Genomic DNA, 14,166 nt, shown 5'->3' on the forward strand with positions numbered 1-14,166 from the left:
GAAATGCTAATGCACAGATATGTAGATATCTTTAAAAAGAGAAGGGAAAGCTGTCTGACTGTTCAAAAGGAAAATAAAGAACATCCAGAGCTGGAGTGATTATCTGAAGCAACACTTAGCTGTATCTCAGCCTATCTGCATGTCCTGTTACTTAAAATGCAGTCATTGCTTTTCCAGTCCTCCCATTCTATTTACTTCTCCTTGAGTCTGGACCTCCAGTCATCAAATCACAGAATATCATAAGTTGGAAGGGACCCACAAGGATCACTGAAGTCCAACTCCTGGCCCTGCACAGGACAGTCCCAAGAATCAAACCATGTGACTGAGGGTGAAAAATGTCTTTGACAGTTGTGCAATTTTTCTTTTTAAAATCAGTTAGGTACCAGTTCATGTTGTTCCTCAAGTGCAGTTTGAAAAAACAAGCATACTTATATATCTTTTCTGTATAATGAGCACTGAATAAAGCTTAACTTGCATTTAGGAAATAAATTAAATAAATACAGCTATATTTCTGGAGTTAACAGAAGAACATAACCATCTCAGCACCAGTACGTCAGTTTTATTTCAACAAGGATGTTGGTTACCTTCCCATGTTTGAGAACCTGATTTTGTCTCTTCCATCCACAAAAAAAGATCTTCTAGCATAAAATTACATAGCAATGTAGAGATGGGAGAATCTGGTCTGAACTGTCAAATAGCGTTTACTCAGAAATATGATTATATACGAAAACCACAAGTATCATGTGTTAGCTGTGGTATGCTGCAAGAGGAAAAAATACAGTTAAGACTCTTTCTATTTCCATATACAACTTTTATTGCAATACCTGTATTCTAAGTGTACAGATACAAATATAAAATGACCCATGACAGGCTTTAAAGCTGCCCAATTAGCGAATTGAGAAATTAGTTCGGTATTATAGCCAAAGTTGACAGGACTTCAACAGGTGATAGGAAGCTTCCCCAGTCTCTCTCCAAGAACAACCAGGATCCACCATAGTTTTGGTCCAAGATGTATGCTTTAAGTTGGCAGCTGAGTCTAGGAACGAGTGTATTTGCCCCAGATGTGCAGCATAAACACAGAAGCAATAAAAAGAAGACTCATGACCAAAACTGGAACAGGTCCACTAAAAATAAAGAGAAAATACATTAACATAAAAAAGAAGCCTGTCTTGCCCAAAGGCCAGTCATTATCAGCCAAGTGAGCTTATCAGCTCATAAGAAATCATACAAGAAAACTCCCCTTCCCACAGAAACACCTTAAAGCCCATAGAAATGAGATAGCCATCGCTATCAAAAACTGCTGCTGCTGCCACTGTTTTTAAAGACAGTTCTACACACCCTAAATGTACATTAAAAAGCACAACAGAGTAACAAAAACCTCACTTGTTTAAAAAGCCATTAATGGTTCATTTATTATGCATTACCGTTTTCACAGTCTCTGGAAAAATATCCACTGTGTTTACAACTCAGATAGCCACCTGAGCAGAGATACAGTCCGATGCAAAAACCAACAGAGTCCTCTAGCGGCTACTAAAATTTTGGCATAAAATTCTCATTAGCTGTTTTATTTTAGGGGTTTTATTTCATTTGAAAACAATGGCAGCAGTGGGTGAGAGGACTTCTGCTTTCTTGAAAAACATACACCAAGTGGCAAAGCTCCATCATTAAATCTTTACCTCAAATGAATAAACTAGTATTTTTTTCCTTCTTACTTTTATAGATTGTTTAGAAATTGTATAGTGATGTTTTAAAAAAACAGATTAATCTTAGGGTGCATGTTGATAGCTTCAATCAGCTGTTTCATGCTGTTCTGAGATACAACAATTACATGACTACACACACTCAACACTCCTTCATACAACAATCTCATTTCTGATTTTCAACATGCTATTGGGAAATCTGTTATCCAGCCTGTGTTACCCTCCAGGGTACTGATTATAAGCATGTAAATGCTACCTGAATACAAAGCAAAAAAAAAGGAAACTGAAAAGGGATTCAAAGAGTTTACTGTCATATTCTTCCACAAGATCATGATCCACATACTTCAAATGTTCACAACTGTAATCTTACATTGAGTTTTAAAACTCAATTATTATCTATCATACTTATTTTGGTATGGAGAACCCTGAACATAGACATAAAGCATTTAGCAAATAAGCCAATAACAAAATAAACAAAGTCCACATACATGGTGACTACATAAGCAACCCCTTCAAGGGCTATCTTTCACTAAGCAATAGAATGCAATTCTCAAACCCCAGCATTTTTTATATATTTATACATATAAATATATATATATATTTCCTTTATAATTTATATTTATTTTTGTGCATTTATGCATGTAAGTTTATATGCTACATAGTATAAATCATAATAATATTACGTGCAGAAAGTCCTCACACTGTGTCTGAATTACTGTTTAATTCATTTGAGCCTTTAGCAGTAGGAATAGGTAAGCTGCGCTCTGCCAAAGACACTCGGGAACAAAGGAGCACCACTAATCAGAACAGAACTACATGGAAATAAACAGTGGGGACTGACTGTATATTCAGTGTGTTTTTTAAACATGCAGATGACATTGAACCCCTAGAGAATGATCAGCTCTCCAATTCTGACACATGTATCTCATCTGCTCCAGTCCCAAAGAAAACCTGTTGAAACCCTGCGATTCTCCTCCACACACCTGCATCTTCTCAGCCCACCACAAAAAAATAAATTGATTCAGACACCTCTAAAGATTTGGTACTGTGCATTCTCAGAATGTCTGTCATAAGGCTGCACATTGGGCACAAGCCCAATTTGACTGGCTTTCTATCCACAGGAAACACTGCCTATAGCTCTTAAAGTAGGAAAGCTCAAGACAAGATACAGGAACCACAGCTACCAAGTGACCCAAAAAGAGGAAAAGTTTGGTTTAGTTTTCTTTTCAAAGCATGTAATCTCCAAGCTTTAAAGAGAAAAAATATCATATCCCACTCTCAACCAAATCCCCCACAATTCCCTTTTGCTAATAGTTGTTTTTAAAGGCATACACATCTTGAAGCATCTTGTAATGCAAATAAAGGAACTTTCTTGGGGGGAACCAACTTGCCTATTCAACATATTTATTATTTTGGATGTTGAATACAGATACAAAATACCCAAAGCATCAACATAATTCTACACAACATAAAAATACAAAAACTTTTTTATCTGGAGCAGAATTCCCCTCATTGTAGCCAGTATTAATTAGCCTGTCTTCAGCTGGTTTTATGTATTTTTCATAGTAATTTTAAGAGCTTGCATTTTAAACAATATGAAAAAACGCCAAAAAAGCCCACCTACCAGCACTACCAGGCTAAGCTTTCACATTGCTTTATGCAGTAGTGATCACAACCACTTCTAGAAACAGTTTCAGCTGAAGCACTTCACCGAGGCAATCACAAACCCTCAATAACCCTTTCTCACTTTAAGTCTACTAAACACGACAATTGGTTGCTATAAAAAAAAAAAAATTAAGAAAAATACATGGAAAGCTGTAAGCAAGAAAGTTGCTACCAAGCCATGGCTCAGAAAATGTTACATCTATTGTGGAGTGATTCGTAAAAGCAACTCACTTTTACAGATTTGATTCTTCCATTAAAAGCCTGAGCATACAGTTACCCAAAGTAGCTTCCAAAAAACACTCCCAGTGTTCCAAACCTTAAAACTGGGAACCACTGTGTTGCAACATAAATAGATGGGAAAATCTCTTTACTGATCTACTTGCACTGAAGATAAGAACTAAATGGCCATTCAGCACCAAAAGTGAAATCAAAGGATTCACAAGGAAACCTAGCAAAATTGTTAAAGCTTGTATCACAAGTCTATTAAAAAAAAATCCTAACGCCCTTCTGGTTTTTATTGTTTGGTTTAACTGAATTTTTTAATTGAAATTTAGTAGACCAAACAACAGAGAAAACAGTTGCCCTGCCTATCTGCACAGATTTGCTCTAGAACACTATTGCTGCTTATTGTCTTTTTTTTGCCTTGTCTCCTTTCCGCACTCAGAATGGAGTAAGCAAGGCTGAACTGCAGTACTTCAGTGGTTTGTTGGATACATCTTGTTTTTTGAAGTGTCAAGCACATATGAAAATGAAAACACATAAGACAACTTCAAAGGAAGGATTACTCATGGAACAATCACTGAGCAGCATATAACCAGCCCTTCCCCAAGTGTTCTATTTCTGCAGCCAGCAGCAGCCCTCTTAAAGAATTCCAAAAGAAAATATTAATGGATTTGAGAAAAAAACCCAAGCAACAGGGTCAGCCCTGAGCACCTCAAGACTTTTCAACCCAGTAAGAACAAGAGGTCACGAACTGTAATTCTACAATAAGCACGAATTCCTACTTGGGATATAACTTAGGAGGCACTCATCTGCTGAAATACACCTTCCACCTTTGTTACCCAAGTATTGGGCTGCAAAGTTTGTTTGGGGAAGTCATCCAAATGACTCAAACTGGTCAAAAAAGCAAAAACTTAGGCTCTCTTTATAGTTTAAGGGATATTACTAGGTATTTGACCATAATCTTAGAATATTCATCTTGTAAAAATGGAGATATACAAGGTACTGGCATGCTATTTGGCAGGCAAGTTCAGCTAAAGTAATTTATCTGCAGCTTTTTAATAAAAACACCAGAGATTATGCAAGCATATGGTATATCAGTTATATTGTATTTTCAAGGGGTGCACAGGGTCACAACACAGCTACTGTAAAACAAACCCCAAAATTTTTACTTAAAAGAGAATGAAAGCATGACCATAGATGCCTAAATTCAGAGGCAAGTGATCTTTCTCAACTTCAAAGTGATGCTCACAGTCTTCCAAGACCACTTAGGGTAAGCTTTGGCAGTTACAAAATATAACTTGTACCTACCTTTTAAAAACCATTGTAACATTAAAAACTACTTCTCTGGGGTTACAGATTAAATATGCCATCCCAGCCATCAACTCAGCAAGCTTTCCCATGCACACCAGAACACTGACAGCTTATTATTAATTCAAAGACTGCAAGACTCCATAAGCAAGGGAACTCTACAGCTCCCAAGCCTGCCACTACCCATTAATCCAACTTACACTTTGAGCCCTGGAGAGTCTTCAGTGTAGAACCGCCACATCCCACCAGTCCCTGTGGACGTGGCACGGCCTGCACTCCTTGTCCCGCAGCTGGCATTTTTCCTGTAATGGGCAACAGAAGGAAACAAAGACCAAACAACACGTTAGTACTCCATTAGCTTCTAGGACCAAACAGCCCAAGAGACTCGGCAGAAACAATACACTTCACAGAATCGATTACGTTGGAAAAGACCCGAGTCCAGCCTGTGACCCAACACCACGTCAACCAGACCATGGCACAAAGTGCCACATCCAGTCTTTCCTTACACACCTCCAGAGACGGTGACTCCACCACCTCACTGGGCAGCCCATTTCAATGTCTAACTGCCCCTTCTGTGAAGAAATTCTTCCTGATGTCCAAGCTAAACATCCCCTGGCACAGCTTAAAACTTGTGCTCTCCTATCCTGTCACTAGTTACCTGGGAGAAGAGAATGACCCTCTCACCTGGGTACGCTCTTCTTTCAGGTAGTTGTAGAGAGTGAAAAGGTTTATCCCTGAGCCTCCTCTTCTCTACGCTAAACACCCCCATTTCCCTCAGCCGCTCCTCATAGCACTTGTGCTCCAGACCCTTCCCCAGCTCCGTCGCCCTTAGAAGGCACGAGGGAGGCAAGAGCTGCCCCCACTAGGGAGCCACGGCGGGCACCCACCTCTGCCGGACGGTGGATCCCGCGGCGCGGGGAGCCACAGCCTTGCTAGGGGAGCGGCCGGAGGAGCCGACGCTGGTGGCGCTGGGGTTGGGCCCGGGCTGCGGAGAGAGGAGAGAAGCGGGAGAGGGTGAGAGACGGCGGGCACTGCCGGCAGGGAAGGGCCGCCTCAGCCGCCGCCCCCCGCCCCGGGCAGCCCCTCACCATGGCGGCGGCGCTGACTGGAGCTCGGCGTGGTTTCACACACGCTCCGCTACAGCCGCTTCGGCCACGTCCCTGCCCGCATCAGGCTCCGCCCCCGCGACGCGCATCCCGGGACCATGCGGCTTCCCAGGATAATGCCTGAGCAACGCCAGCCCCTTATCCCTACACCCCTCGCTCGGCGGCCGCTTTCCGAGACCGCTGCCGCCCGTGACACCTCGGTCGCGCCCCCTCCTTGCGCAGCGGCCGGGCCGGCGCGGGACCGCGGGGAACGACGCGTCGGGCAGCGCCGGGGCCGCCCGGCGGGCGGGGCGGGCGGGAAGGCCCGGGAGGAAGGGAAGGAAGGCTGACGTGTCCCGCCGGGGCTGCCGGGCTGCGCATGCGACCCCGTCCCCGCGGCAGCCGTCATGGAGGAGGAGGAGGAGGCGGGAGGAGGGGGTCCGTCCGTGCTGTTCCTGCACCCGGACCTGGGCCTGGGCGGCGCGGAGCGGCTGGTGGTGGACGCGGCGCTGGCGCTGCGGGCGCGGGGCTGCCGGGTGCAGATCTGGACGGCGCACTACGACCCCGGGCGGTGCTTCGCGGAGACGCGCGGGCTGGCGGTGCGGCGGGCGGGCGGGTGGCTCCCGCGCAGCCTGTGCGGCCGCGGGCACGCCCTGTGCGCGGCCCTGCGCATGGCCTTCGTGGCGCTCTACGTGCTGCTGCTCAGCGGCGAGACCTTCGACGCCTTCGTGTGCGACCAGGTGCGGGGATGGACATGGGCATGGGAGCAGGAGCGCCGCTGCTGCCGCTGGCCCGACGGGAGGTGGGGAGGCTGGTGGGCTGCTTTTCACAGAATCACAGAATTCTTAGGGTTGGAAGGGGTCTCTGGCGATCATCTGCTCCAAATCAAGGTCACCTGCCAAAGCAAGGTCACCTAGAGCAAGTGATACAGGTACGCGTCCAGGTGGGTTTGGGATGTCTCCAGAGAGGGAGACTCCACGACCTCCCTGGGCAGTCTTTTCCAGTGCTCTGTCACTCAGTGTAAAGAAGTTCTTCATGTTGATGTTGAAGTTCTTGTGTTCTCGTTTATGGCCACTGCTCCTCATCCTGTCAGTGGGCACAGCTAAAAAGAGTCTGGCACCATCTCCTTGACACCCACCTTTGAGATATTTATATGAGTTAATAAGATCCCCTTCCAGTCTTCTCTTCCCTAAACTAAACTGGCTCAGTTCCTGCAGTCTCTGATAAGATAGATGCTCCAGAACTCCAGATGCTGGAGTATCAAATCCCCACAAAATCTGATTCATTATGTGGAGTGCAACAAGCCAATAATGATACACTCACGAGAGAAACATCAATTGTTCATTTCAGAGCTGTGCAAGCCTGGCTGCTCCTTGGTGTTTGACAAATCAAGGACACCCCATCAGGCTTTCTGTACCATCTTTTATACACAGAAATTCAGAGTTAGTAACTTTCCAAGTTCAGCCTCTCATTATAATATGATTGGTTAATAATTTCCAGAGAGGGGCAGTGAAGCTGGGGGAGGATCTGGAGCACAAGTCTTATGAGGAGCAGCTGGGGGAGCTGGGGTGTTTAGCTGGGAGAAAAGGAGGCTTGGGGTCACCTTATCACCCTCTACATCTGCGTGAAAGGATGTTCTAGCAGGTGGGGGGGGTTGGTCTTCCCGACAGCTAGTGACAGGACAAGAGAACGTAGTCTTAAGCTGCACCAGGGGAGATTCAGCTTGGACATTAGGAAGAATTTCTTCAGAGAGAGTGATTATACATTGGAATGGACTGCCCAAGGAGGTGATGGAGTCACCATCCGTGGATATATTTAAAGACTGGACGTGGCACTTTATGCCATGGTCTAGTTGACAGGGTAGTGGTGAGTTATTGTTTGGACTCAATGATCTCAGAGATCTTTTCCAACCTAATTGATTCTGTCATTCTATACAAGTTGCATAACCCAGTTCACTTCTACACGTGCTCAGGGAAATGGTCTTCACCTGAGCAAGGGTATTTCTGACCTGTAGGTGTGTTTTCTAGTGTTAAAATGAACACAGTTTAGCTATACGATACATGGACCTTGAGTATTCTGCCGAGTTAGCAGTGTATACATAGACACAAATCAACATCTTTATTTACTGCAACCTTAAAGCTTGTTAGTTCCAGGATGTTGTTGACTAAGGAATGCTAGCTGCTGCCTGGTCCTCTGATTGGGTGTCCTTTCTTGCTGATGAGGCTTGAAAGTATACAGAGAATATCCTGAATTATAATAATCTTGATGTATTCCACATCAATTTTGCAATTTATCTCTTACAGTCTGGAGCAGCTGGAGGGAGAGGATGCCACTGCCACTTGGGCTCTGCTCCCAGCACCCCTGGTAATGGCAGGAGGAGGTGGTTGGAGAAGTCTTGGGGCATGATGGGGCTTAGGTGAGGAGTAGGGTGCTCCTCACCTAATTATACGGCCACAACAAGGGGTCCTGGATGAGGGAGTACAACTTGATGTGCTTGTGGAGGGGAGAGGGAGAAGGCACTTGTCTTGCAAAGCACTCAGTCCCAGAGCATGGGTTTGAAATCACACGTACACACTGGTGGCACTGTCACAAATAATTAACCTCTCCTATTGTCCCCTCTCTCCGGTTGCACTAGGTGTCTGCCTGCATTCCTGTACTTAGACTGGCCAGAACCCGTAAGAAGGTTTTGTTTTACTGTCACTTTCCTGATCAACTTCTGACCAAGAGAGAATCTTTCCTAAAGCGCCTCTACAGATTGCCACTTGACTGGCTGGAAGAGTACACGACTGGCATGGCAGACTGTATCGTTGTGAACAGCAAGTTTACTGCCAGCGTGTTCAAAGACACGTTTAAGTCCCTATCTCATATAAACCCAGATGTCCTCTACCCATCGCTCAACATCAGTAGCTTTGAAGAAATTGTTCCTGCAGACATAGCTGACCTGATACCGAAAAAGAAAAAGTTCTTGTTTCTTTCCATTAATAGGTATGAGAGGAAAAAGAATCTAGCATTGGCTCTCGAAGCTTTGCACGAACTTCGAGGGAGGCTTGATTCTCATGAGTGGGATGAAGTTCACCTGGTTATGGCAGGTGGTTATGATAAGCGAGTTCTGGAAAACGTGGAGCACTACGAAGAGCTGAGGAGACTTGCAGCCAAACATAGTGTTAATGACCATGTGACTTTTCTGAGATCATTCTCAGATGAACAGAAAATCTCTCTTTTTAGTAACTCTGTATGTGTGCTTTATACACCAAGCAATGAACATTTTGGCATTGTTCCTTTGGAGGCAATGTATATGAGATGTCCAGTTATAGCAGTTAATTCAGGTGGTCCTTTAGAATCAATCTTGCATAATGTTACAGGATTTTTGTGTGATCCTCTGCCAACCCAATTCGCTGATGCCATGGAAAAAATTGTGAGAGATCCTCTCTTAAAGGACACAATGGGAGCAGCTGGGAGAGTGAGAGTTAAGGAAAAATTTTCTTCAGAAGCTTTCTCAGAACAGCTGTACCAATACATACGCAGATTAACAGAATAAAATTATGTTCCTATATTTTCCAACATTGTGTCTCTCATTTGTGTAGGGGACCAGTATTCATTGTGACTGATGAAGAACCAGGGATATCTGAATGTCCTTGTTTTGCTTCATGTGCTGCCTTATGTCACTTGGCACAAAGAAGCAAAACATTTCCCACTGTGTCATTAGAAGGTTAAAATTTTCACGTGGTAGACTGATCTGCCATTGCAGGACTTTTGTGTACTATGCCTTGGAAAAAAGTTAAATGACAGTTACTAGGAAAATTACTGCATGTTTTTCTTTAATACTGTATGGTATGGCTGATTCAATTTAAAAGATGTGGATTTGTCCAGATAAGACACGCACAGCTTCAGGTATTTAAAATGGTCATCAGTAGTTTTTAAGCAAAGGAGCTATCTCAGCTGAAGTATGGAGAGAATTGTACAGTCCAACCAAGTGCATATTTAAAAAACACGGTGCTGTTAGGTGTATGGATGCTATGGTTTTAAAATGAGTGACCTTTCACTGTGCTTGTCCAGTTGCATCGTGTAGTCCCACTGGGTGTGGGTGTCAAAAAAGCATAGAGGTGTGTGAGCAGGAGGAAGTGAGACTAGAATAACACCAAGGATATCAGCCTACCTCAGACAAAAATGTTAGTGCTGAAATCTGTGTTTCTTCATTACCTGCAGTGCTTGAAGATGCAATTTTACTTTGGGAATTTCTGGTTTGTAGATACTGAAATAATATTCCCTATATTTAACATTTCATTCTAAATGATGGCACACTTTTTAAAAAGGTCTTAATCTGGACCAGGCAATAAAGACATTTTATTTTGCTTAATTCAGTGGTAACTTCATGTTCTCCTAATGCAGTGAGTGCACATATGACAGTAATGTGATTTTTTTTTTTTCATGCTGGTCTGGGGCAAGGCATATATTTTTTGTTCATCTACCTCTCTTAGTGCATCTTTATTAATTAGTTGTTCTGTTTGGTTATAACACACATAATCCATACAGTTAGATTTTAAGGGTGAAAATAGATTGAGTAGCTACAAATTCTTCATTCTTTGAAATCCAGTGTTATCTATAAAATGCAGTTTGTAATGTGGTAGGAAATACAATTTATATCTGAATTCTGCAATTTCTATTCAAAATAATTTCAGGCATTTCCAGATTAGCACTTCACAAGAGAGAGACCATTCTTTCTGTTGCTTAGGATCAAAACCCAGGTCACAGTATACTTATAAGCCTTTTATTTGAAATAAAACAAACAAAAAACCACGAAGTTTGTCCTTGCCTTTAATCAGGAAGTTAGAATACTCAATTTTTATTCATCATGGAGTGAGAGCTCACAGGTGGTCTCACAGGCCCTATTTCCTACATTTCTATTCAGTCAAAAACTGTCAAGTGTGAATCTATACTCTTTCTAGCCTGTTCCTGCATTTCTGCTCCTTTCCCACCCTTAAAAGTTTTCCTAAATCTTTGTGCAACTTCTTCATCATGGGCGTAGGAATGGATGACTGAAGGACCAGAAGACACGGTGAAAACCATCTGTGGTCAGATTACACTCTCAAGACACATTTGGCCTGGGTTTTATGTTCCAGTTAGAAGGTACAAGGTGGCTGGGGCCAGTTCCTGTGCTTGGTTAGTCTGTGTTACATTCTCCTCTCTCAGTTGCACTGGAGTTAACCTGGAGAGACACATCGGTGTACACTCACCAGCATAGCTGCAGGGGTAGCTCCTTTTCTGCTCCAGCCTTGGCCTCCAGGCCGTTCCTGAGCTGTGTTGCTGGCAGGCATGTACCTGGTCCTATATCCTGCAGCTTCTGTTCCCTGAATTTCATGGATTCCACTTGGACCTGACCTGCCATCTCACGTTTCTGGTGATCACTGTGACTGTCAACAGCTGCTACTGTCACCAGGCTGCCCTGCTTGGGTACTGTGTCCTGGTCAGTGAGGTCACTGTCCTGTGATGTGATCTCCCATGGCTTTTCACTGTCATCCCTTGCAGAGCAGCCCCAGCCCTGCTGCTTCATGGCAGGTGGGTTGGACCACCTCAAGCCCAAGGCTGACTCTTACAGAGCCTGGCCTTCAGGCTCCCCATCAGCTGCAGATTGGCCTCAGATTCCTGCAGGAAGCTGTGGTCAATGTGTAGATGTGCAGCACAGCACTGTAGGCTGCTTCAAGATCTCTTGCTTCCCATCTTGAGAAACCTGATCTAGTAAGAGATATTCCTGCCCATGGAAGGGAGGCTGGATGACATGGTCTTTAAAGGTCCCTTCCAACCCAGACCATTCTGTGGTTTTATGGTCTTCCAGAGCCATTCAGTGGGGACTGCACAATTATATTAGGGTTTATTAGTAAGATATGGCTAATCTTTACAGCCTATCCATGTACCATATATCCCAAGGGACATCAGATGATCAACAGCAGTAATATCCCAGAACAACCTGGATTGTGGCCATGTGGGACACAATGGCCCTGTGATCCAAAACCAGATGACTTAGTTCATTTAAACAGTTTGCAGTGGCCAAGCACTGGAGTGCTGGAGCTCCATTGGGGGAAATAGTTGGTCACTAAATACACAAATCAATTGACTCTGGAAACTGAGTGTGAAGAGCAAGCCAATTTAAAGTCTATGTCTGTCTGTGACACCCACAAAATGAGCTGGGTAGGACTCGCCTACCCCAGAGCCTGGGGCAGTCTACCAGTTGTATTCTGGTGGTAGGTCAGCACCACCGTTGGTTCTTCTGCTGCCTCAAGAGTGCGCTACCACTCCTCAGAGACAGCTTGGTTTGCCAGGTGCCGTTTGTCTTGGAGGTCAAAATTCCTTTTTGTGGGAGCGATCTGTCTAAAGAAAAAGACATGGGGGCATGGCTCCTGCTTTGGTCTCGATTATGGGACAGTATGGCCCCTCTGGCCCAGAGACATCTGCTTCCATAATGAAATGCCAGCCAAGACCTGGGCAGGACAGTAAAGCAGGATGTGGTGAATAACTTTTTCTGTTCCTCAGGAGCTGTGTGTGCTTCTCATGTCCATGGGAAGTGAGGCCCCTTCCAAGTAGGGACCACTAGAAGAGCCATGATACTGAAAAAGCATATTTTGAATCACCAGAAGAAGTTGGCAAATCCTAAGAAACTCTGCACTTCCTGCATGCTAGAAGGGAATGAGCGGGAAAGTGCTTTCTGAACCAGATACAAACACTATAAGGCTCTTGTGATACTGTTTGGTCTCTCCTGTACTCTGACCACTTTCCATGGTTCTGCACATAATGTTCTGCATACTCTGCTTGTTAACTGTCTCATGGTGTTCTCGGCATCTTCATGTTCTCCAGTGCTCAACAGGCAACAGGCTATGCCAGGAAAGGTCTGAGTCGCAGCAGTGGTGACTCCATGTCAAACCCCAGAAATCAGATCTTTTCAACAGCAGAGGGTGGAGTTCCTGGGATACCTGAGGGACCCCAACTACTGGCATGTTGATCCCAGATAGGCTGAAGCTGCCTTAAAATGGCAGGCTCCTGTGAAGGGTCAGAAAGCCCCATGCTTTTTCTTGACAAAAAATGTGGAATACTGGCAGTGGAGGTAGAGTGTCAGAGGAAGAGATTTAATCTGTGATTGTCCTTAAATGTTTTCAGATTATGCTGTGACTCGTGTTTTTATGTTCTTATGAGCCCTGAGGTTGGCTCAGTTAGTTAAAGCAGGGTTCTAGTAATGCCAATGTGGTGGGTTTGATCCCTGCATGGGCCATTCACTTACGAGTCAGACTCAATGATCCTTGTGGATCCCTTCCAACTCAGACTATTCTGTGATTCTGTGAAGATATTTTTCTGTTCTTTTGAGCATCTCTTCATCTAGTCTCATATTGTCACAGAATCGTAAAGTGGTTTGGGTTGGAAGAGATATTAAAGGTCATCTAGTTCCAACCCCTCTGCCATGGGCAGGGACACCCAGCACCAAACCAGGTTGCTCAAAACTCCATCCAACCTGGTCTTTCCCTACGGCTATTTTAAAGACTCACAGATGAAAACAAAGTTTCAGGTTTAAAGACTCACACATGAAAACAAAGTTTTAGGTTTACAGAAGAAAGGGACTTCTCCTTTCAGAAGTGCAGGCACTCCGTCAGTTCCTTATTTTATGACAGTGTAGCTTTGTTTCCTCTCTCCTTCCTCTCCTCCTTTTTGGAAATCCAACAAGAATCTTGGTTATGGACATAGAATCCAGGATATTTTTATCAGTGACAAGCTTCCTGTCAATTAAATGGACATGAGAGGACACTAAGTTCCCCATATTTTACAAGTCAGCATGTTCTAGGATGTATCAAGTACCTTTCATTGTGCTGTCTCTAGACCAACACAATACAAGAAAACAAGGCTGACCAGCGCTGAGTTTCCAAAAAGGCAGGTTTTTAAACAATAATTATTTGTACCAGTTTTGAACCTATTCCAGAAATACATACTTTTCCCTCCCTTCTCCTTTATTTAAATTAAAAAATTGTTTATGAGAATTTTCTTTAAATCAAATTGCATATGCCTTGTGCAATCTGCTGTCAGAAGAAATATTAAATATTAGACTAGTATAATTAAATATATTATCATTAGTCTACAAGAAAATGGAAGTTCTCAATTCATATCCCACCAGTGTGGTGTGAAGGATGATGCAGCAAAAAGAAAAT

At 43.9% G+C, this 14,166-nt stretch overlaps 2 protein-coding genes across 2 annotated transcripts; one reads left to right on the forward strand and one right to left on the reverse strand.

Annotated features, from left to right (window-relative positions):
* Positions 1–790: 790 nt before the first annotated feature.
* On the reverse strand, positions 791–6,093 carry SEC61B (SEC61 translocon subunit beta). The gene is made up of 4 exons (XM_069004281.1): positions 5,984–6,093; positions 5,783–5,880; positions 5,096–5,197; positions 791–1,124 (listed from the first exon to the last, which is right to left on the reverse strand). Exons 1-4 carry the CDS (start codon positions 5,984–5,986, stop codon positions 1,037–1,039), a joined length of 291 nt encoding a protein of 96 aa, XP_068860382.1. The 5' UTR covers positions 5,987–6,093; the 3' UTR covers positions 791–1,036.
* Positions 6,094–6,329: 236 nt separating this feature from the next.
* On the forward strand, positions 6,330–10,777 carry ALG2 (ALG2 alpha-1,3/1,6-mannosyltransferase). The gene is made up of 2 exons (XM_069004280.1): positions 6,330–6,720; positions 8,616–10,777. Exons 1-2 carry the CDS (start codon positions 6,388–6,390, stop codon positions 9,516–9,518), a joined length of 1,236 nt encoding a protein of 411 aa, XP_068860381.1. The 5' UTR covers positions 6,330–6,387; the 3' UTR covers positions 9,519–10,777.
* Positions 10,778–14,166: the final 3,389 nt, after the last annotated feature.

This window comes from Aphelocoma coerulescens, chromosome 2, assembly GCF_041296385.1.
Source record: "Aphelocoma coerulescens isolate FSJ_1873_10779 chromosome 2, UR_Acoe_1.0, whole genome shotgun sequence".
In the NCBI taxonomy this organism is placed as follows: domain Eukaryota; kingdom Metazoa; phylum Chordata; class Aves; order Passeriformes; family Corvidae; genus Aphelocoma; species Aphelocoma coerulescens.

Coding starts and splice junctions, on each gene's coding strand:
- SEC61B (XM_069004281.1), bottom strand. Junction 5,198..5,782: donor GGATCCACCGTCCGGCAGAG/GTGGGTGCCCGC, acceptor TGCCCATTACAG/GAAAAATGCCAGCTGCGGGA. Junction 1,125..5,095: donor GACTCTCCAGGGCTCAAAGT/GTAAGTTGGATT, acceptor CTTTATTTTTAG/TGGACCTGTTCCAGTTTTGG.
- ALG2 (XM_069004280.1), top strand. CDS start 6,388: ATGGAGGAGGAGGAGGAGGCGGGAGGAGGGGGTCCGTCCGTGCTGTTC. Junction 6,721..8,615: donor ACGCCTTCGTGTGCGACCAG/GTGCGGGGATGG, acceptor CGGTTGCACTAG/GTGTCTGCCTGCATTCCTGT.